Here is a 20,873-nt window from a genome sequence, read left to right as displayed (position 1 = left end):
AGTACTAAATAAAAAAAAAAAAAATCAGCACTCAATCCTAATCCTCTGCAATACGAACCTACGGGGCCCTGCTTTCCCTTAAACGCTGGCGTTTTAAAAAAGTCGCTCCAGACTTTATAGTTTATAAGGAGCTTCCGTTGGATGACGGAGACATTTTAACACCCGACCGACACCGTGGTCCAAATTAATATATTTTTCAAGAGGGGAAGAAAGGGGGAAAAAAAAGAAAAGAAAGACAATCGCATTGCAGTCTTCAATAAGATCTCCGCAAGTTTTAATTTGAGGTACATTTTTCTGGTTCGACGATTGTTTTACTTGAAAATTTAATTGTTTTTGGACCGATAATTTTTCTGCGATGATTTGGCTGTTGATGCGTTTTAGTGTTGATAATGCTGATGGGGCCAGGCTTTTCATTCATCGACATGGATTAATAATAATATATTAAAGTAGTTTAAATTGAGATTAAGGAATCTGCTCGGTTGAGCTTGCCTTGTATTCCAAACCAAACGATGCTTTAAAAAAAAAAATAATGCGCTACAGGCATTTTCGGTAAACAGTTCTTGAGCAAATTATGCAGAGGATTTAAATTGTTTAACCAATCCCTAATGAAATTCTTGTTAGTTCCTTGTGTAAGCTGAGCCGCTTTTGAGGATATCAACAAGGAAGAAGAGGAAGGACATGTGATGAAATGGCCTCTGAGAGAGAGGATTTTAGCCTTTCTGGGCCCTTACACCTATCTGCTATTGATTGGTAAGACCTTCTTCTGCTAAGCGCATGATGGGCATGGTTAAGATTTGATCCCAAACTAGTTGGGGTTGAACCTAATGGAACAAATTGATTGCCATCAGTTTGATAGATCAGTTTTTATTGATTGTCATCCTCATACATGCTTGTTGACTTTGCTTGGATGCTTTCATCCATAATTTGTTATGGCCTCTTTGTCTTGATTTTGTAGGCCGTTCATCAGTGATTATTTCGTACAATGCGTATGTATTAGGTTCAATGTAAGTAGTAAGAGATCATTAGGCTGTTGTATGCCTGTGACATTTGATCCCCTACTTGTTTGAGCGTATTGCTAGAAATTCTAATAAATTAAGATATAGCAATTAATATGATGTTTTCCTGCACAGACTTTCCATGCTTGTTTTGTTTGTTTGCTGTTATCATTTTTACTTCTGTCCCACCAAATGGTGAGGTAAATAACCTCACGTTCTTTCTTATGTAGGACAAATGTGCATCATAGAAGGTCTGTAGCAGCCTGTTTGGTTCAGGGTGTCTACATTCTAGAGCGGGATCGTCAGTTACAACGTCATGAATCCCAAGCTCTTGCACCTCCTTGGTGGGAGTTCTTCCAGTTTAAGTTGCTCCATCAGCTGAAAGACGATGCTGATTTTTCTATATTTGGTGCCATATATGAATTCAAACCTCCACCCTCTTATTCTCACTCTGATCTCTCAAAAGATGGAATTCCACGATATGTCATTGCCTTCCGAGGCACCCTCACCAAACCAGATTCTTTTTCTCGAGACCTTGAATTGGATGTCCACTTAATCCGAAATGGACTCCATCTGACATCTCGTTTTGAGATTGCTATTCAAGCTGTCAGAAACATGGTTGCTTCTGTAGGTAGTTCAAATGTCTGGTTAGCTGGCCATTCCCTTGGGTCAGCCATGGCAATGCTCGCTGGGAAGACCGTTGCCAAGACTGGGGTGTTTCTTGAAGCATATCTGTTTAATCCACCTTTTGTTTCAGCTCCAATTGAGAGAATTAAGGATAAGAGAGTGAAGCATGGAATCCGAATAGCGGGCAGCGTGATCACAGCTGGACTTGCTCTTGCTGCAAAGATTAATCATCACAATACGAGGTTGTCTGAAGATCCATTTCTTGCTCTATCTGCATGGGTCCCCTGTCTATTTGTGAACCCAGCCGACGACATCTGCTCAGAGTATATTGGGTATTTTGAACATAGGAAGAAGATGGAGGAGATCGGAGCAGGGGCCATTGAGAAATTGGCGACACAACATTCTCTTGGAGGTCTATTTATGAATGCAATAGGAAAGGGTAATGTGGCGAATACGTCAGAACCTCTGCACCTGATTCCATCGGCAAATCTGATAGTTAATTCAACTCCTGCACGGGATCTCAAAGAAGCCCATGGAATTCACCAATGGTGGAAACCTGATGTGCAGTTGAAGTCTCAGCTTTACAGCTACAAGTAGTTTTCACTTTGTAAAAGAAATCGGCCAATTATGTCTATATCCGTAGGTAACCAATGATTGAGATATGCCCTTCGTGTAATATTGGATGGATTTAAATATTTTCTTTAAATGCTTGGAGAGCTTTAAGAATAAATGTCCAATAGAGTAATGTAACGAGTGATTCGCTTGCTAGTTGTAACTTGCAATGGTGGTTCCTATTTACAGTTCACTCCGAAAATTGAAAAGTTGAAAATCAGGCGTTTTATTGCTGAAATCGGGAGAAGAGGAGCAGCCAGCAGCCTATAGCCAAACAGCTCACTCATTCTGCGACACAGAATGGCGCTTAATTCTTAGGTTAGATCTCTCTACAAATCACGGACACAGTGAGTGAGTAAACTGTAAATGCCACCATGGTCAATAAATATCAGGACTGGAATCTCGAGAGAGTGGGCATTGAATGATTATCCTTGTCTGCCGCTTCCACTCTCTGTAAAATTGGCCCCACAAATATATTAAAATTTGTCAACTACCACCACCAATCATCCCGTTCAACTCAGTGGTCACGTGATTTGGTACCAAACCCTCCGTTACCAATGATCTTGGGATCTTAGTAATGGCAGCCTATGGAACGATGATCCCCGGCACTGCCTCTGTAGCAGCAGACGACGCCGTAGCTTTATTTATCTCTCTTGGTTTTGGATTTTATTTCACGAAAAAAGAGCCGCATTACACGGTGCTTTACAGCACATTATGCATATTCTGTTGACTACAAAAGTAAAATAATATGATTGGACCGATCCGACCGAAACCCAAGTGAAGTGAGAGAGTCTGTGTGACTTAATCCCGTTATTATGAGCGCCATCCTTTACTTACAGTCTACTTAACCTCATCAAAAGTAAAAGGACAAATCATGAATCATGAATCTTGCAAACTAATCAAAGCTCGTAGCATCGTGAACTCTTAAGCTAACAAAAATTAAATACAAAATGTATAATTGCTAATTTAAGAAAGCTCAAATGCCGATCAAAAAGCAAAAAACCACCAACTTCTAGCTAAAAATGAAAAATAAAATAAAAAATTTCAATTTTTACACTTGTTTTACCAAATTGGGTGTACAAATTTACCACCCAAAAATTAACCCCCCTAAAAACTACAATTAAAAAAAGTAAACTAGCAATGAAACCCTAAGACAGATCCATCATTAACAGAAATCTCAACTCGACATCCAGCTTTAGCATTGACGTGATGGGTGAAAAAATGCAGTACCCGAACCCGACCGCTCATGTCCATCCTCGACTCAATCTGCATCGTGGGTCCGACCCGAAAGCCGTTATTAGGCAACCCAGCTCCAGGAAAGCCGCTAGGAGTGACCGGGGCCCCCACCAAGGCGCTGGCTCCGGCAGCCGTCGAAATCGGGAACGACTGGACGGCAAAAGTGGCGGCCATGTACTGGGTCTGACCCGCAGCGATCTTGCCGGCTGGAATGAACATGAAGCCCACTTGGGAGCCGGAGTAGATGAGCTGAATGGTGCTGTCGTAGTGAGAAAAGGCGGCCTTGTTAGGGTTTTTAATGGTGACGTACTGAGAAAACGTGAAATTAACGGTGTTGTTGGAGATGGAGAATGATGGAAGTTGGATGGAGGTAACGGAAATCTTGGGCTCTTTGGGTTTAAAGACTGTGAAGAAGACAATGAGAATTACTATGACTACAAAGATCAAGAAAATTGTGGCTACTATACATGAAGCTAAATTTGTACGACCTGAACCCGATGGACGCCTATTTGTATTTGGTTTGCTCATTTTTTGGTTTTGATTTTAATTATAATATATATTTTTCTTTTACTTGGTCTCTTTTCTGGATCTGAACACCAAAGATGAAAACAAGGCCAATGAACTGAGAATCTAACTTGAGAGAGAGAAAGAGAGAGAGAGAGAGAGATTGTTTGTGTTTGGAAGTCGTTAGTGGTGGGGTGGGTATTATAATGTGAGGAAAGCGAAACGAATGGAATGACTATTGTAATTGTTCTGCTTGATGAGAGATTATTAGTGTGAAAAGTGAGACTTTCTTTACTTTTCTTGTGGAGGTAAGTTCTTTGTTTTATTTAATTTTTTTTGTTTATAAGCTATTTACAATAGCCGCCCCCCCTCCTCTTTTTAAGCTTTATTTTGTCTTAAAACTGTGGGATTGTTGTCTGTGACGGAAAGAGTGGGGAACTGTGGGTCTAAGCCGAGCTATTGGGGTCTGATTGGAGTTGGTTGAATTGAAGAAGGAAAATGAATGAATTGAAGAGGAGAATGTCTGTCTGTGAAGACATTAACAAAATCCCACAACGAGTCTCTTGATTGTTCGAAATTTTCCCTCATGAAAGTTTAAATCCCTTAGATAGTTTTAGCCAAAAATTATTGAATCATGAATATTGAATGAAACTTTTGCAAAACGAATAAAAGAAAGAAAGAAAGAAAAGGGTAAAAAAGAAAAAGGAGGAAGAAGAAAGAAAATCTCTTTATAGGTTTGTCTACATGTTCCTATTATTGCTTTTCACATGTTATTGCCGTCAAGTGTCAACAACAAAATTGTTTTTACTACTGATTTCTGGTTTTCACTGGTGAAAAAATGGCGGGAAACTAAAGGAGGCTAGGGTACAGCCTACAGCCCTTTGGCCCATTGTCAGGGATTCACCATCAGTACTCTCATCGCCAACCTGCAATAATTGAGGTTGAGGGGCTGCTTCTGAAATAGCCTAAGACGAAGATGGTGTTTTGCCAGGCCTTGGCCATGATGTGTGTACTGGCAAAGAAAATGACTACCCATCTGCTTATACAACGAAAATGGCCATCAATATAACTATACGACACCCATTTTGTTTCCTTGTTTATATAGCAAGTTGCAGTAAGCTTGCAATTGTAAAAACTTCGGGCCAAAAGAAACGGGCTTGAGGCTAATAGGCCCCTGAGCAAAGTGCAAACCATTTCTGATGGTGGTTAATGCAGAAACACTCTGGAATTTTATGTTTGAATTCAATTAAGACGGCATTAGTGCAAACCATTTCTGATGGTGGTTAATGCAGAAACACTCTGGAATTTTATGTTTGAATTCAATTAAGACGGCATTAGGGGAAAGCAAAGACCTATTTCCACTGCAAAGAATAACCACCGACAATAATTGGGACTGCAACAAAGTGCTGGAAGGCAGACTGTTTCCATAAACCATTTATTACAGTTATTTACAGAAGGCACATTTTAAATACAGTTTCTTTTCCTCCAATCCAATTCAAGGAAATCTCATAATTACAGGATATGTGAAGACAGAATTAAGCTTCGCAACAAAGAAAACAGCAGAATCACTCATAAAACCTGAAAAGAACCATACCCATGCTGCATATGCATCATTGGCTTCCAATATCGTCTCTCTGTATAATTTTCCGGCAAAGATTGACATCAAGACTTACACATTTTGAAAGAAAGCGAATCTGCGCTACTTTGGTTGCCTTTAACCCCCCAAGATCTTAAACCGATACACCCTAGAGATCAACGTACAAGTATCCGGGATTTTAAGATCCTGTTCGAGTCAAAGCCCTGCAATCTATATAATCTTAGAGACTCTTATTATTCATCATCTTAAACTTCTGTTCAACATTCCAGAACAAATCGAGTAACAGTTGACAGAAGCGAAAGGAATAAAAACGCTTTAGGCCCATCTAGTACCATACTTGAGCACTGCATCAGTCCATCCAAAAATGGACTGTTTGTTCATTAATACATACAAAGTATACACGAACCAGGCGAATTTAATTTGTGAGTTTGTCAAGCCGGTAGTCCATGATTTTGGATACGGTTTCGAGAAATGCAGCTTCACTGATGCCAGGAAGCAAGGAATCCTGTGCTTCACGAACAATTTCCTCTATAACAGATTCCTTATTCACAGTTTCTCTACACATGATGCTTCCAATGGAAAAAGCAGAGAGACCTCTCTCTACGCCTTTCTTCAAAAGCATGGTGGAGATACGGAGTGTTCGGGCACACTCAAGTGGAATGTTCCATCCATAGAATTTCAATAGTTCAATGTCCTGTTCAGCATCCAGTGACTTTATGTAGTCAACAGTCTGAGGAGAATAAGGCTCACGAGCTTGTGGCCAGTAAAGCCAATCAAATGTGCAATCTTCAAACTGCAAATCCATCAAAAGATTTATAATTTCAAAATCTGAATAAGCATTTCTTTACTATTATCAAGTATGGTTAAGAAAGCGGTGGTTACAGCCCATGCAGTACCACTCTCAAGTTTAAAAATTGCTCCGGTGAAAGAAATATATATCTATTACCCCTGACCAAGATGATGGGAGTAGAGAGATAAACAAATACTAATAATGCCAATCAGTGAAAATGTCATCTGAAACAATCACCACAGTGTCGCTGAGCTGAATCAACAAAACTTTGACACGAGAAGGGCCAGACTTCTCTAGACTACTTGTTTCAAATTGAAGAGAGGGTGGGGGGTCCAAAACAAAATCTTCCAAAACTTGATCAGGGGGTCAGAAATGGCTGCTAGGCACATTCATGTAGATTGACCAACTTGTAGCAAATTTGTTTTACCTAAGAATCAGCTCTGAGCCATTCCACTTATCTTGTCTGACCCTCAAAAATCCATGTTTGAAAAAAAAATATATCTTATGAATTCTTCAACACAAAGCCAACTTAAGCCCTCAACTTTTCCATCCCTTTTATGCAACTATCTGACAATTATGGCAATCTATCTTTAACTTCAATTGAAATAATAATTTGCATACAACTCAATCATCCCTTTTAACTACATCTAAGCTGATCATATGGACGTATAATTATAATTCCAAATTTGTAATGCAATAAATGTAAAGCACTCCATAGCAAAGAGTGACATCAGTAAAACTATTGATAGCAAAGATGTTGTGAACAGAATGAAAAAAGAAAAAAAAACTCACATTCTCAGGCAAGCAGTAGCCGTGGTCAATTGGAATGAGCACAGTCTGACCATTGTCCCCCTTTCCAATCAATATATTACCAGCATGTCTATCTGCATTCGCCATTCTTATGTCAAACACACTGATCTTGTGTACCTCCTCCACAGGGAAAGTTCCTGGGCCCATGTCCTCACAATTCGCATCATTTTTCATGAACATCTGCAATGATCCGAGCTTAACATTTTTCAGTGCATGTTCGTAACCCTCTGGATGGTTAAATCCTTCATGCAAGCACCGAACCATAACTGTAGGAGGTATGCCAGCAAAGCCCATTGTTTCACCAGATAGTGAGCGGGGACCACTCTTAGGATGATCCAATACATACGCTGCAACTTCCCTCAATGCTCCTTCTCCAACCCTAGTCCCTCTCTTCAATCCTTCACCATCCAATGACACAGGCAGTCCCCGGGGATTGTTCACAGCCTTAGGCTCCTCGTCAATGGGCTTAAACACGGAAACATACTCATGTCCCGTTGAATCTTGCATGAAATAAGTCCCTCCTGTACCATCAGATGATCTAATGGGTTTATTACCTCTTTCCAACCCATCAAACGCGGAGTTAATCAAATCCCACATCACTGATGACAATTTCAGCTTGGGATTAAGAATAACAGGTTCCAACCAGAAATCTCTGACAATTGGCTCTCTAGGTACAACACGAAACTCTTTCGATGGTTTCTCTCCCTCATCTACTCTATCTGTTCTCTCATTTGATTCGGCTGCTACAACAGAGAGTTCAAAATCCTTCTCAACAGGCTTAGCCCTCACTTTAGCAGATTTCTGAACCAACAAATGAATGACAGCATCATTATCCTTACAAATGTCATCGATCAATCTCTGGTCATCGAGCTTCTCACCATCACAAAATATCTCCTGATCAACAACATCAACAAAACCTTTCCCTTTCCTAGCAATCCTTTGCTTCAAATACCCAACATTTCGATACCTATCAATATGAAACTCTAATTCTTTCCCACAACTGGTCCTAACAGTTATAAGCAAAAGATCAGACAACTTAAGCACCAAATGTAAAACATTACCACCAGTGACACCATAATCTTTAACAAGTGAATGATTACGTGCTAACTCCCTCCCTCCAAACACAAGCTTTTGCTTCTTCACTACAAACCCTTTACATGTTTGAATCCTGAGCTTCACTGATTCAATCGAATCAGTCTCTAGCACACGCATTGGTACTAAAGAACCAGAAACGCTTAAATATATCAAAATTGACTCGCTTGAAGACCGCCCTGTTAGGTTATTACAGTAACCAGGAGAATGATGAATTGGATTCAATGCAATATCAGCAGCAGACATATTTGGAAAAAAAAATATGGAGCTTTATTCAAAAAGCAAAAGAAATTTACAATTGAATTTGAAAAATTTAACCAAACCCAGAAGCTGAAATTAGATGAGCATCAAGATGTGCCAGCTTCTGGGTTCAATGTAGAGAGATTATATCAGAAACTGCATCAAAGGGATTGCTGTACATTTTTGTGGAGCAAGAAGGGAAGGGAAGATTGAATGCGGATTCTTTGCCCTCAGAAAGAATCGAATAGGAATGAGCGATAAATTTGAGTTTTAAAGATCTGTTGATTGGCGATTGATTGCCGATTAATTTTAGACGTTGCCTCGCCGGGAGGGCGACATTTTCGCCGAGTTTCTCTGGACCGTTAAAACTGTCGTCGTCGTCGATACAAGAGAGAGGAGAGAACGGCATTGTAGCCGTTGTGCTCTTTATAAGCTTTTGACCCTACGACAATGACGGAACGTGCTTCAATTTTTTTGAATGTTTATACGACGACGTTTGTGATTTGTAGCGGCCGTTTGTTGGCTATTAAAATTTAAAAAGAAGATCTTTCAAAAAATATATATTTTTTAAGATGACGACGTGCCTCTGTTTCCCCACTGAGTAACTTCGTGGAAGGTCATAGCTCGTAATTACTACAAAGCCCCTTTAGTATCTCCAATTTCAGCCTTGGCAGTTATAGCGTATAACCATACTTTGATACTTAGCATTTTTATTCTTGATACTTAGCATTTTGATACACATACTTCGTATGTGTACACGGACACGAGGAGGCAGTATACTGTTTGGATTAGGATTTTCCGACGTAAGATTTTACTAATCATTTATCATGTGTTATGTGTAACCGAAATGCATGCATAAATTACTGAATGCTAATTTTGAAAAATTAATGAAAGTGTAGGTTTCATGTGTGGTTACTTTTTTAAAAGATGCTCAAATTACACATCAATCTCTTAAAAGGGTGTTCAGTTTAATTCCCATATTTAAATTTAATTGCTTTATTACATAATAATATTAGAAATCCTTAATATTTGTATTTCAATTTGAGTTCCAATTCATGTATCATTTATTAGTTAATAAATTTTATATTTGTAAGATTATTACTTTACCATCCAATGACTCGAACAATGGTAACTATAGCAATATTATGTTTCATGATTCTTTTATAAAGTCCCTCACCAAACATATAGAAATTTTCTAGAACTCAATTAATGTTTTTACATGAATAGATTACAAATCCATAAACTCCAATAATCCTTATATTCTTTTAATATAGCTTCCTAATTAAACAAAACACAACTTATCAATATAAAGGTTTGTATGATAATATGGTGTTGTGGATATTAACTCATGTTATTTAGTTAAAATAATATTTTTTAAGACTAATTAATGGGTGTTTGGTAAACACTAACTATCAAGTAAAAACTATTTAATTTTATTTTAAAAGTCTATATATCCTTAACAAACAATTGTAGAAAAATTAAAAAAAAATGTCATAAATATTTTGATACTTTCACAGCAAATCGTAATATATTTACTAAACATTTTCGCACCATACAGTATCCAAAAAATAATGATAACACCGAGCAAAATTATGCTCTAATAAAATGCAAGTTTTGAGACACAAACAAATCAATATATTATGAGCTAATTAGCGGCATAAATTGAGGTTCTTAACCTTTGATCTTATTATTATTATTATTATTATTTTCATTTCGTATTATTGTTTTTTTAGTGTATTGATCCGTTGGGTTCAAGTACCAAGTTCGTTGCCGTTGCATTTGAAAAAGATGCTCAAATTAAAGCATATCTTCAAAAGTGCTGAGCGCTTTTGTCGCTTAATGTATTATTCTGTCTCTAGACCCAAGAGTCGATGATTAAAACACAAGTTGTGCCTAAAAATTTAAAACATTAATGATTTTTTTTTTTTTGAGAAAGGAGCTTATAATATAACAATTGGAAAATTGTTAACCTTCTCGTACTAAAATCAATATATATTATTATTTTCAACAAATATATATATATATTATCTCTTTATTATTTTTATAATGTTAATAACCCTTTACAACATAAATTTATATTATTATTCTTATTTTTAAGGGCAATTATCTTCTTAGCACTTAATTTTTTTTTAAACTACGTAATTTTTTTGTGTGCAGAAATACACTTGAAGTTTACAAAGTATTTTAGTTGTTTGTTGCCATCTTAACTTTGTTAGATTTTTAATGACGTCGTATGGTTAAAATTGTTATTTTACTTGAACATCCAAAAACGACGTCATTCAAACATGATTAGAAAAAAAAAAAATTATCCACCAATCACCTGCTCTTAACCCTTTATAAAAAATACATAATTTTTTTTTTGGACAATAATCCACCTAAAGTTTAAGAAGTGAATCACTCCTCCGTGTTATAACCCATTAAATTATTGCCGACACCAAAAGAATAAAAATATCATCTAAACTAAATATTGTTAGTGTTACTGATGATATTCATCATCACCACCACCACCACAAATCAGTTTCTCCATCTTCATTATTATCACAATCTAAGCATCAATATTCATCATGATGAAAAATCTCATCATCAATATTCTAATTATAATCCATTGTGAAGAAATTGTAGATTTGGAATTGTGATATTATAGAAGATCTGCCCTTTCTAAATGATTTATATAATATGAGAGCAAAAGGAGGAAAAAAAAAATGTGAGTAACAAGAAGGCCGAGGAGCATCTCTTTTGCTTGGGGTCATCGTTTGAGAAGATTGGTACTATAGATTACTCGACGTGCATTTTCTCCGACCTAGATAATTAAGATGGCTCTCGTTGTGGATGCTTTTATTTCTCATTGGTACTAGATTACTCGAATCATGAGAATTTGGGAGGGGCATTGTTTAATTTTAATTAGTTAGGGCAAAATAGGCATCTTGTATTTAGAGGAAAAAAAAGTCATTAGACCAATATTTCGTTAGGTCCCTTGACATTGTTGAGGAAAAAGTGGAGCATTGATTATAAAGCACGAAAAATCAGTGGTCGGTAGATAAATGTTTGTGTATTTTTAATAAAATCTGAAAAATCAAGTAGTCAGTGGATAATTTTTTTATTTTTAAATATATTTTATTGATATTTATTATAAATTAAATAAATAATATAAAGATAAATTAAAATAAGAAAAATTAAGTACTAAAATGAGAAATATGTGTGTGTGTGTGTGTGTATATATATATATCTTGGTATGAAAAAAAATTAATAATAAGTTTTTTTTTGTATTTTTGTTATTTTCTTAAACACTTTTCTTATAACAAATGTATATTTTATATTCCCAAGATATATTATCAAGTAAATGATCCATTTACTCCTCTTTTCATTTTAAATTTTTTGTACCAATAGAGTTTATGAATATTATGAAAACAATAAGGGTAAATGTTATTTATTGATTTTGGTATGAGAAAAACTAACAATCTCCCTATATCAATATTACAACATAAAATTTATTGAAAATTTAAAAATATATGAAGACTAACTTAAAATTTTGCTCCTATTAAAAAATTAGATTATACAACGCACTCTGCTGCTTTGTGATAATTTAATTAAAAGGGCGGTTTGATGATATTTAATTAATAATAAGCCATCAATTGGTTAATGAACAATGATGGATGCGTGCACGAGCTTTGTTGTTTCCTTTAACGAGCAAAAGGAGGTGGGATTGCAGCAGCGACGTAACCGGCAGAAAGGAAGGTTCACTTTACACGGGAATGCATGCACCTAAACGGGAGTTTCAATGCAATGCGATTGGCTTTTGGCTTTGAATTTAATTTACATTACAGGAGAAAGGAGAAAACTGAATCATCATCCATCATTCAAATTTTCAAGTTAAAAGAGCGGGACATGCAGGCCTCAATCTTGATTCTTTCTTTTGCAGTTCCCTTTAGTTGTGGCGCACTTTACACGGGAATGTCAATAATGTTCGATTATTAGATAAAATAAAACGAAGTTGAAATGAACCAAGAAAGTGTTGGCTCCACTGGCAATGGAGTCCTCTTAAGTAGCTTGACTGGGTTTGCTCCCCAGTTCGAGTCGCAGGGAAGTCGCCTTTGTTGGGAGAACATGTGCCTCTCGATTCGAGCGGGGACTTCTAGTCTGGGTTGTGGTACGGACTTAAAGATGCCTCACGGACTTAAAGATACCTCCCACAGTTGGGGTCCTCCCTAAGATACCTCGTGATTAATATCAAAAAAAAAAGTTGAAATGATAAATAAAATACAGATAATAAAGTGCCTTACGAGCCTAGATCATGATTCCTCATGTGGTTATTGACCCTACAATAAAGATTTATGTATGTTCTTTTTTTTTTTTTTTTTTTTGCCCTTTTCTTTTAAAAGAAACTGAACTTAAAAAGTTGTACTAGCGCAAGGACTTTTTTTAAATCTAATTTTTAAGAGTATATTGAACATTTGAAAAGCAAAGCCTAATTGTGTGGCTGCTTGTACTTGATTCTATGGTAAACAGGTTTTCTTCTATATTGGAGGATAAGAAATTTGAGTTTCCACATACTTTGTATCTTTTATCATAAATATTTATATATGTATGGTCTATCTTATCTTTATTAAATAGGAATTTTCAAGTTATGAATAACAAACTCTTGACATATACTATATATAACGGTAAAAATTTTTAGTTCCACACAACAAAACCTCAAAGCTAATATATAATTTGTAAGGATTTAGACTCATTTTTGCTTGATAAACTTGTGAACTATAGTATATATAGTAAATCAAAATTGCTAATATAAAGGGTCTTACAAATTTTGATTTTGACGATAACAAGATAATAAAAAAAAAAAAACACTTTTGAATCTCATTAGTCCTTGAAGACTAAAAGTCATTCATGTGATATCAAACTCATAGGACTCAAGAACATTCTTGTCAAATCAAGACTCAAATGTGAAGAACACTAGCTTAGGTCATGTTCATTTTCATAATTCTTGTAAATTTAGTTTGTTGGATTTATGCATGGTCAAACATTTAAAAACTCAAGTTTTATCATGATCTTGGCAATCAAATCTATCTTTGTTTTCATAAGTTATGTTTTCTATACTTGAAGAAAAATGGAAGTTGTTATCAAAATTGGATGAGTTTCTTCCAAGTATATGGATTGATTTGTAAAGGTTTTGAAAAGTTTCAATAAATTTAAAAATATCAAAAGCTTGTATGGTCGTTGTAGTATTTTTGGAAATTTAAAAGAGAACTTATTTGATGATATTTTAAAAATTTTGGCACTTTTGTAAATAGAGAAAAGTTTGCAAACATGGACCAAAATGCAGAATTTTCAAAGTTAGGATAAGCCAAAGCTGCGAACCGGTTTAGCTAAACCAACGAACCATTTTGTGATTATTAAGTTGTCTAGTGATTAACCAGTGAATTGATTTTCCCATGGCCATAGACTAGTATGTTCTAAAATCCTTCAATGCTAACTAGCCACATCAGCAAACCGGTGAATCAATTATGCACAGATTTTTGTTTTGTGCTCGTAACGGCTAATTTTTATATTTATCTATATAAACTCAACTCTAAATCATTTTTTAGGTTCATCTAAACTAAAATTTAATATTTCTAAACACCCTTAAACTTTTACTTACTTATTCATATAAATTCATGCGCACTTGAGCGAAAAAGTATTATGACTGTTTTATCTACCATTGTCTCTTAATTACTTATTGATTGTGGTTATTGTTGTTTTTGTATGGTGGTAGTTGTTGGAGTTTAATTGTGGAGTTATTATTGAAGAAATTTTTAAAACTCAATTAATCTTCTTATTGGTTGTTTAGCAAGAATTTCAGAAACCATATTATAATTACATCAATCTAGACTCCCAATACATTATATATATTATGAGTACATTATAATGTAATTTTAAATAAATCGACGAGTAACATTTAGTTGAAATAATAAAATTACTTTGTCCAAAATAAGAGGTCTGATATTCGAAATAGGGGATTGAGTTGCTATTAGGTTGATCAATTAAAAAAAAATCTAATTTCATTCTTTGGAAAATAGTATTATCGTGGTGAAAAGTTACTTAATATATTAAAATCTCTGTCAGAGAGTTGAGTGGAAAATTTTTTCTATGGGTTCGGCTAAGTTGGATTTGCTCTAACTTAGCCATTGGATCTAACAAACTATGTTTCTGTGGCCATTAGAATTAAATATAATTATGACAGTAACCGGCTCAAATAGTAAAAAGATAATAGTGAGATTAACAAATGTAAAGTTATCTTCGACCGACTGCAACAAATTACCCATGCCATCTTTTGAGAAGCAATAGAAGCAAAATTTATGAAAGTAAAGATGTCAAATTAATTTTGTGCAATGTGTCTACATTGAATTTGACTTCTTCCTTTCATTAATAATTAACGAAGTGCTAATTTTACTTTTATATCACTTATATTAAGGATAATTAAGTTAAAACATTAATTTTTGCAACTAAACGTTTATTAAATTATATCTTCGTCAAAGTAATAAAATTGATTTGGTCCCAACAATATGACTATAGAATGATTTTATGAAACAATTGTAGTTTTAATTATAATTGTAATTAGAATTTAAATAGAAATTAGATTTATAACTGTAATTGTGACAGTGATCAATGGTAGAGCCATATAGGGCTGCTATCGCTAGATCTGTTTTTTTTTTTTCCCTAGAAAATTATGTTTTAATTTCAACTAAAAATTTTATTTGTCCCTACTGACAATAAATATATAAAAATAAGTTCAAAAAAAAAATCATCAACAAAATCACTTTAAATGAGCATATTAAATCTAAAATTAAATAAAAACAATAGAAAAGAAAATCAAATTCTTTAGGTACATTAAATTGCAGTGAATTTAAATGGTGGTTACTCAACTGATTGTGATTGTGTTTGTAATTTATACTTATAATGTCTCTCTCCTCCTTTGGTTAAAAAGATTTTCATATAGTCTACGCAAAGCGAAATGACTTCCGGGTAAAGTAAAATTGTGGTCTCCATGTTGTAGCTCCACAAATCAAATCTTTCAAATATCGCAGCTCTAGCAATTGTTGTTGTTTTTTTTTTTTTTTTTTTTTCAATCTAAAAAAGTTATAATTTTCAACCGTAACACTATTTCTCTAACCAAAATATTTTCCTTCACAACGCAAACCGTGTTTGTAACCAGAACCGCAACAACTAAAACCTGATTTGTCACAAATATAAATTAAAATTGTTACCCAAAAGAAGTAACCGATTACCTTACAAATATTATGCTCCCACTGCCACCTGTTCTTTACATTTTGATTCGGTGACTGTCGCCAACTGGCTTGCCACGTGTCAGAATGCTACTGTTCGCATTTATTTATTTGCTCTGAAGTTGGAGTTGGAGAGCAGCACTCTCTTTTCAAAGATACTTTCAGACTCGTGTCAGTCTGGAAATAATCAGTTGACGCTCCTCGTAGCCGTTGCGAAAGGTGTTGAGTCGTGGTCGGCAAAAAATATTCAGTTATTGCCGACTTGCCGCTGTATTTGTCTTTTTGTATAATTCCTCACACCCCTTTCTGCCGCTTGTGTAACTCCGTAACTTGACGGTGTTTATAAACGGCCCATCGAAAGACAACAGCTACAGTTGTACTGATTCGGACCCAATTGAGAACATCAACCCCATAGCCATAAATGGGCTCGCCATAACAACTAACAAGCACTCGATAAAGAGTACCGCTATTCACACCCATGTTTTAACATCTTATATGCTGTGGTGTGATGATAAAAGAAGCCCAGGGATCTGTTTGGAGTACTTCTAAAAACACCCCTCAAATTATTCCTCGCAATCAACATAAAAGGGTTAAGCTAAACGATGCGTATTGGTGGTTAATTTCGTTTTCGGTTTATGCATTCAACTACTACTTCTTACCCGCCAATTGCTTCCTCAATTGCTCACGTCCAAAGCAAAATGGCGACGAGTCTTGCTCTTCTCGTTTCAGCTTTAACGCTATCTGCCATCTTTAACCCCTCAAGAGCTCTCGAATTCCCTGAAGATTTCTTCAACTACTCTCCGAGCTCGATCCCAATTAGTCATATATCAATATCACCTTCCTCAATCTCTCCATCTCAATCTCAATCTCCATCCCCGACACCAGCATCAGTACAAGCACCGTCACCAGAGTCTCATCCCCTTGTCCCTGCCTTGTTCGTTATCGGCGACTCCTCTGTCGACAGTGGCACTAATAACTTTCTTGGCACGTTTGCTCGTGCGGATCGCCTTCCTTACGGCCGAGACTTTGATACTCACCAGCCTACTGGAAGGTTCTCTAATGGAAGAATCCCAGTCGACTATCTTGGTAATTTCTTTATTTATTGTATTATTCAAAACTTTCAAGAAAAAGTGTAAAGATCGAATCTTTTTAATCTTATAGGTTGTTTGTTATCTGGGTTATTATTATTTGTCTTTTCCTCTGGTTTCAATCTGTTTGGTTGCTGAAAGAACAAGAAACGAAAACTCTCATTCTTTTTGGTCTTATTGCCAAAGTTCACAGAAATGTTGATTACATTTTCTTGTATGGAAATTCTTGATTTGGTTGAATTATGGGGTTTGTGAATCCGTTGTGTACAATGCATCTCACTTTTGCTTTTATTGAAGAAAACTGATTTGAACTCAGGACTTTACTGACTTAAGCTTTTCTGTCTTTGAATAATTTGATAAGCATTACGCCTCGGGCTCCCTTTCGTGCCTAGTTATCTCAACCAGACTGGGGGCGTTGAAGGCATGATTCATGGAGTGAATTATGCATCTGCTGGTGCCGGAATTATATTCTCAAGTGGGTCGCAATTGGTATGCTTGCCACTGCCTTTGTTGTGGATAATATTCTCGAAGTCAAGGATAACGCAGATTTATCGAACACTTATCATTATTCATTATTGATATAACATGTCACAGGGTCAACGCATCTCCTTGACACAGCAAATTCAGCAGTTCACAGATACCTATCAGCAGTTTATTATCAATATGGGGGAAGATCCTGCAGCTCATTTTTTCTCCAACTCAGTGTTTTACATTTCAATTGGGATAAATGACTACATACATTACTACCTGCCTAATATATCTAATGTGCAAAACGTTTACCTGCCCTGGGCTTTCAACAAGTTCTTGGCACATACATTGAAGCAAGAAATTAAGGTAATAATGTGCATATTGTGTTATCTGATCTCATTAAATATCTAGTCTGAACTTTCTGAGTTGTGAATTTTGATTGTACAGAACCTGTACAATATGAATATGAGGAAAGTGGTGCTCATGGGGTTGGCACCTATTGGTTGTGCACCTCACTACTTGTGGAAGTACAACAGTGAAAATGGAGACTGTGTTGAGGATATAAATAACATGATCATGGAGTTCAATTTTGTAATGAGATACATGGTTGACGAGCTTCGTCAAGAGCTTCCCCATATCATTGTTATCTTCTGTGACATGTATGAAGGTTCTATGGACATAATCAAGAATCACGAGCATTATGGTAAGATAATCTCAATTCGTTTGGCTGTTTGCAAATCAGATAATTTTTATTAGCACAAATATCTCATAACATTTGCTTTCATTCAGGTTTCAATGCTACTACTGATGCTTGCTGTGGGTTCGGGAAGTATAAAGGGTGGATATTGTGCCTATCACCTGAAATGGCTTGCAGCAATGCCTCAAATCATATCTGGTGGGATGAGTTCCATCCAACTGATGCGGTGAATGCCATCCTGGCAGACAATGTGTGGAATGGCCTGCACACGGAAATGTGCTATCCTATGAACTTGGAGGAGATGATTGCTCCAAAATTTCGCGTAATTTGATGGAGAAACTTCAACAACAGAGAGGGGCTGTGCCTAAATGTCCTATGCATTTGGGCCTAAAGTTTACTCTTCTACCAATTACTTCACATATCTTGCAGATAAGAGTAACACTTTCAGGGATACCGGCAGAAGATTGTGAAAACTTTGATATTTTAATGCTGTATGCATAAAACATTACCAGATTGTTAATTGATGTATTCTGGTTCTGACTGACAAATATTATTACATGTATCATCTTTCTTGATAATTCCATGATATACTTCTCACAGGAAGCTGTTAATGTCATCTTCAATGTCTGGCCTGAGAACAAAACTAGGAAATGCAGTTGTAATATCCCTGCAACAAATGGAATTATACCATGGTTATTTTGGCTTCAGTGGCTTCGAAATCAGATCATTGTATGAGATACAAATTTTTTTAACTGTTCTGTAGTCGAAATAGAGTTTCAAAGTAATCTTGACCCTGGCCAAAAATTAGAAAAATAGAAAAACGTAGTTTCTCATATGATCAAGGATCAGTATCTCAAACTTTCAAGGTCATATTATCTCAGTTCTTGAGGTTTCCATTTTTGATGACGCAAAAGCATCAGTGCAAGCAAATACAAAGCTGGATAGAACACGTAAATAAAGTATGCAGGTATATTTCACATGTAAATAGTATCAAAGCAGTGAATTAGGCTTTTTAATAACTGGATGATGCTAAAATGTAGAGTTTCACGTTGGGAATTTTCCACGTACATTATTATGATTATTATTATTATTTTTTTCTGGTAAGAAGAAAAACATAGAAGCTGGATGAAGGGAATTACTTCAAATATGGAATCGTCATGTTCTTCAGCAAGGATGGGTTGCGAGCCACAAATTCCTTCCACTCTTCCGGATCAATTTTTCCATCTCCTTTGAAATCTGCATCCTCAAATGCCTATGCAAATACAAAGGGAAAATATGCTTAATCATTAGTTCTTGAGATAGATCTGGCCATTTAACAATCACCTGTGCAAATCATACCTTGTTAATAATAGCCTCAATGATGTCATCGGATAGAATCAAGTCTGACTCCTTTAGCAGTGCTAAAATCATCTCCTTAACCTTTCATCAGATGGATTTCAAAACTACTTCAGTCAATCAGTATCTAGATATCAGTTGCGTTTACAACTATTAGTTAATTTGGCCACACCAAGCAGCAATGTCAAAATGATTCCCTTTACCTCCTCGCGTTCAATGAATCCTGTTTGCGATACATCGAATAACTGAAATGCGACTGCCATATTAGATATTTAACAAGTTTTAGCACATTATTTGGAAGAGTGTGATGTGGGCACACGGACACAGAGATGGGAAGAATTTGCATACAGCTGACTTTTTCCGCATGAGGTGCTTCCGGATGGAAGATACTCAGAGATCGAACAAACTCTTCAAATTCTATGCCCCCATCACGTTTCAAGTCAAATAGTTGAAACACCTTTCAAGATGACACATTTTCGTCCAGAGCAGAAACAAAATTATTAGCATAGCTATTAAAACAGCACTACTTAAAATGTGTCATTCATCATAAGTTAGTGGGAAACTGACCCTATCTGCAATTAGACTCTGCTTCTTGTGGTTCTTAAATAAGCCAAGCTGAAACTCTTCCTGCATAAAGAAAAGGTTCAGAATGAATTCATCCATAGAAAAACATATGAATTATCCTTTGCCTTCATGATATCAAATTTTGTTGCATTCATATATCGCATTAGCTTGTATCATGTATTCACAATTGTACATGTTTATAACGAGTGGAACTTACTTTGCTTATAATCCCATCATCAACTAAAGAGCTGCTTAATTTCTTGAAGAGCAGATACAAAATTTCAATTTCAGTTTCTTTAACTGCATGACATAAGCAAGGAAAGAGAAGAAAAGCTAAGTCAACTAAGAATGTAAATACTAACAAACGAAATTTATTACTCGATGAAAGTGAGGCTTACAATGGGTTTGAGCAGCAAGAGCAGCATGGTTTACAGATTTTAGTCGTTGCTTCATGCAAACACAGCCCATCCAGGATGCTCAGGTATCAAAGATCCGGCGTTGTTTGAGCTAAGAAGCAAAAGCAAACTATGTAATTGTTCAAATAGAAGGATTTGCAAGCATCGTGCTCCATGCCAGCTGAAATTTATAAAGATATGCAAGAATCAAATTCCGTATATAGCTTTCAAAGAGGTTCGCACATTAGGCTTTTCTAGTTTCTGTCTGAATATTTGGAAAGATTTGCAAGCATCATGTTCCAGTCACAGAACTTCCACGTGAGGATGCTCATAAGCATGGCTCCCATGAACTTGCTGAACGTCTTAATTATGAACCGCAAGCTGCCAATAAGCAGAATAATGATATCTTTTCCAGTTTTTGTGTCACGGCTCTTTATTACTGTTGTTTGTAAGACCATGAAAATAAAAAATTTGATATTACAAATGCTGATCACTATTTATGGTAACGTATCTAGTAGCACAAATGCGTATAGGATGAATTTCAGCATTTTAATTGACAAGTCA

The 20,873-nt window shown here is 35.8% G+C and overlaps 5 protein-coding genes across 6 annotated transcripts; 2 read left to right on the top strand and 3 right to left on the bottom strand.

Moving 5' to 3' along the window:
- Positions 1–115: 115 nt before the first annotated feature.
- Positions 116–2,420, top strand: LOC102631153 (GDSL esterase/lipase At4g10955). Of its 2 annotated transcripts, none has more exons than XM_006476308.4 (3): positions 116–284; positions 622–750; positions 1,226–2,420. In XM_006476308.4, exons 2-3 carry the CDS (start codon positions 689–691, stop codon positions 2,217–2,219), a joined length of 1,056 nt encoding a protein of 351 aa, XP_006476371.2. In that variant the 5' UTR covers positions 116–284; positions 622–688; the 3' UTR covers positions 2,220–2,420. The 2 variants fall into 2 exon arrangements, with proteins under 2 accessions (XP_006476371.2, XP_006476372.2); XM_006476309.4 differs by having other exon boundaries at positions 139–284; positions 638–750.
- A 684-nt stretch (positions 2,421–3,104) lies between these two features.
- Positions 3,105–4,248, bottom strand: LOC102630845 (uncharacterized). The gene has a single exon (XM_006476307.4). It carries the CDS (start codon positions 3,996–3,998, stop codon positions 3,369–3,371), a length of 630 nt encoding a protein of 209 aa, XP_006476370.2. The 5' UTR covers positions 3,999–4,248; the 3' UTR covers positions 3,105–3,368.
- A 1,534-nt stretch (positions 4,249–5,782) lies between these two features.
- LOC102630537 (phosphatidylinositol 4-kinase gamma 2) lies at positions 5,783–8,981 on the bottom strand. The gene is made up of 2 exons (XM_006476306.4): positions 7,154–8,981; positions 5,783–6,364 (listed from the first exon to the last, which is right to left on the bottom strand). The coding sequence occupies exons 1-2, from the start codon at positions 8,507–8,509 to the stop codon at positions 5,987–5,989; spliced, it is 1,734 nt and encodes a 577-aa protein (XP_006476369.2). The 5' UTR covers positions 8,510–8,981; the 3' UTR covers positions 5,783–5,986.
- A 7,340-nt stretch (positions 8,982–16,321) lies between these two features.
- Positions 16,322–18,719, top strand: LOC102619009 (GDSL esterase/lipase At5g08460). The gene is made up of 5 exons (XM_006477446.4): positions 16,322–16,848; positions 17,212–17,339; positions 17,445–17,684; positions 17,766–18,021; positions 18,108–18,719. The coding sequence occupies exons 1-5, from the start codon at positions 16,398–16,400 to the stop codon at positions 18,344–18,346; spliced, it is 1,314 nt and encodes a 437-aa protein (XP_006477509.4). The 5' UTR covers positions 16,322–16,397; the 3' UTR covers positions 18,347–18,719.
- On the bottom strand, positions 18,538–20,673 carry LOC107174223 (calcineurin B-like protein 7). The gene is made up of 8 exons (XM_006476303.4): positions 20,313–20,673; positions 20,132–20,214; positions 19,918–19,977; positions 19,699–19,807; positions 19,554–19,606; positions 19,354–19,434; positions 19,155–19,267; positions 18,538–18,682 (listed from the first exon to the last, which is right to left on the bottom strand). The coding sequence occupies exons 1-8, from the start codon at positions 20,380–20,382 to the stop codon at positions 18,610–18,612; spliced, it is 642 nt and encodes a 213-aa protein (XP_006476366.2). The 5' UTR covers positions 20,383–20,673; the 3' UTR covers positions 18,538–18,609.
- Positions 20,674–20,873: the final 200 nt, after the last annotated feature.

Source organism: Citrus sinensis, chromosome 3, assembly GCF_022201045.2.
Source record: "Citrus sinensis cultivar Valencia sweet orange chromosome 3, DVS_A1.0, whole genome shotgun sequence".
Taxonomy (NCBI): domain Eukaryota; kingdom Viridiplantae; phylum Streptophyta; class Magnoliopsida; order Sapindales; family Rutaceae; genus Citrus; species Citrus sinensis.
The sequence above is the reverse complement of the archived record's forward strand: the minus strand, read 5'-3'. Positions and strand labels throughout refer to the sequence as shown.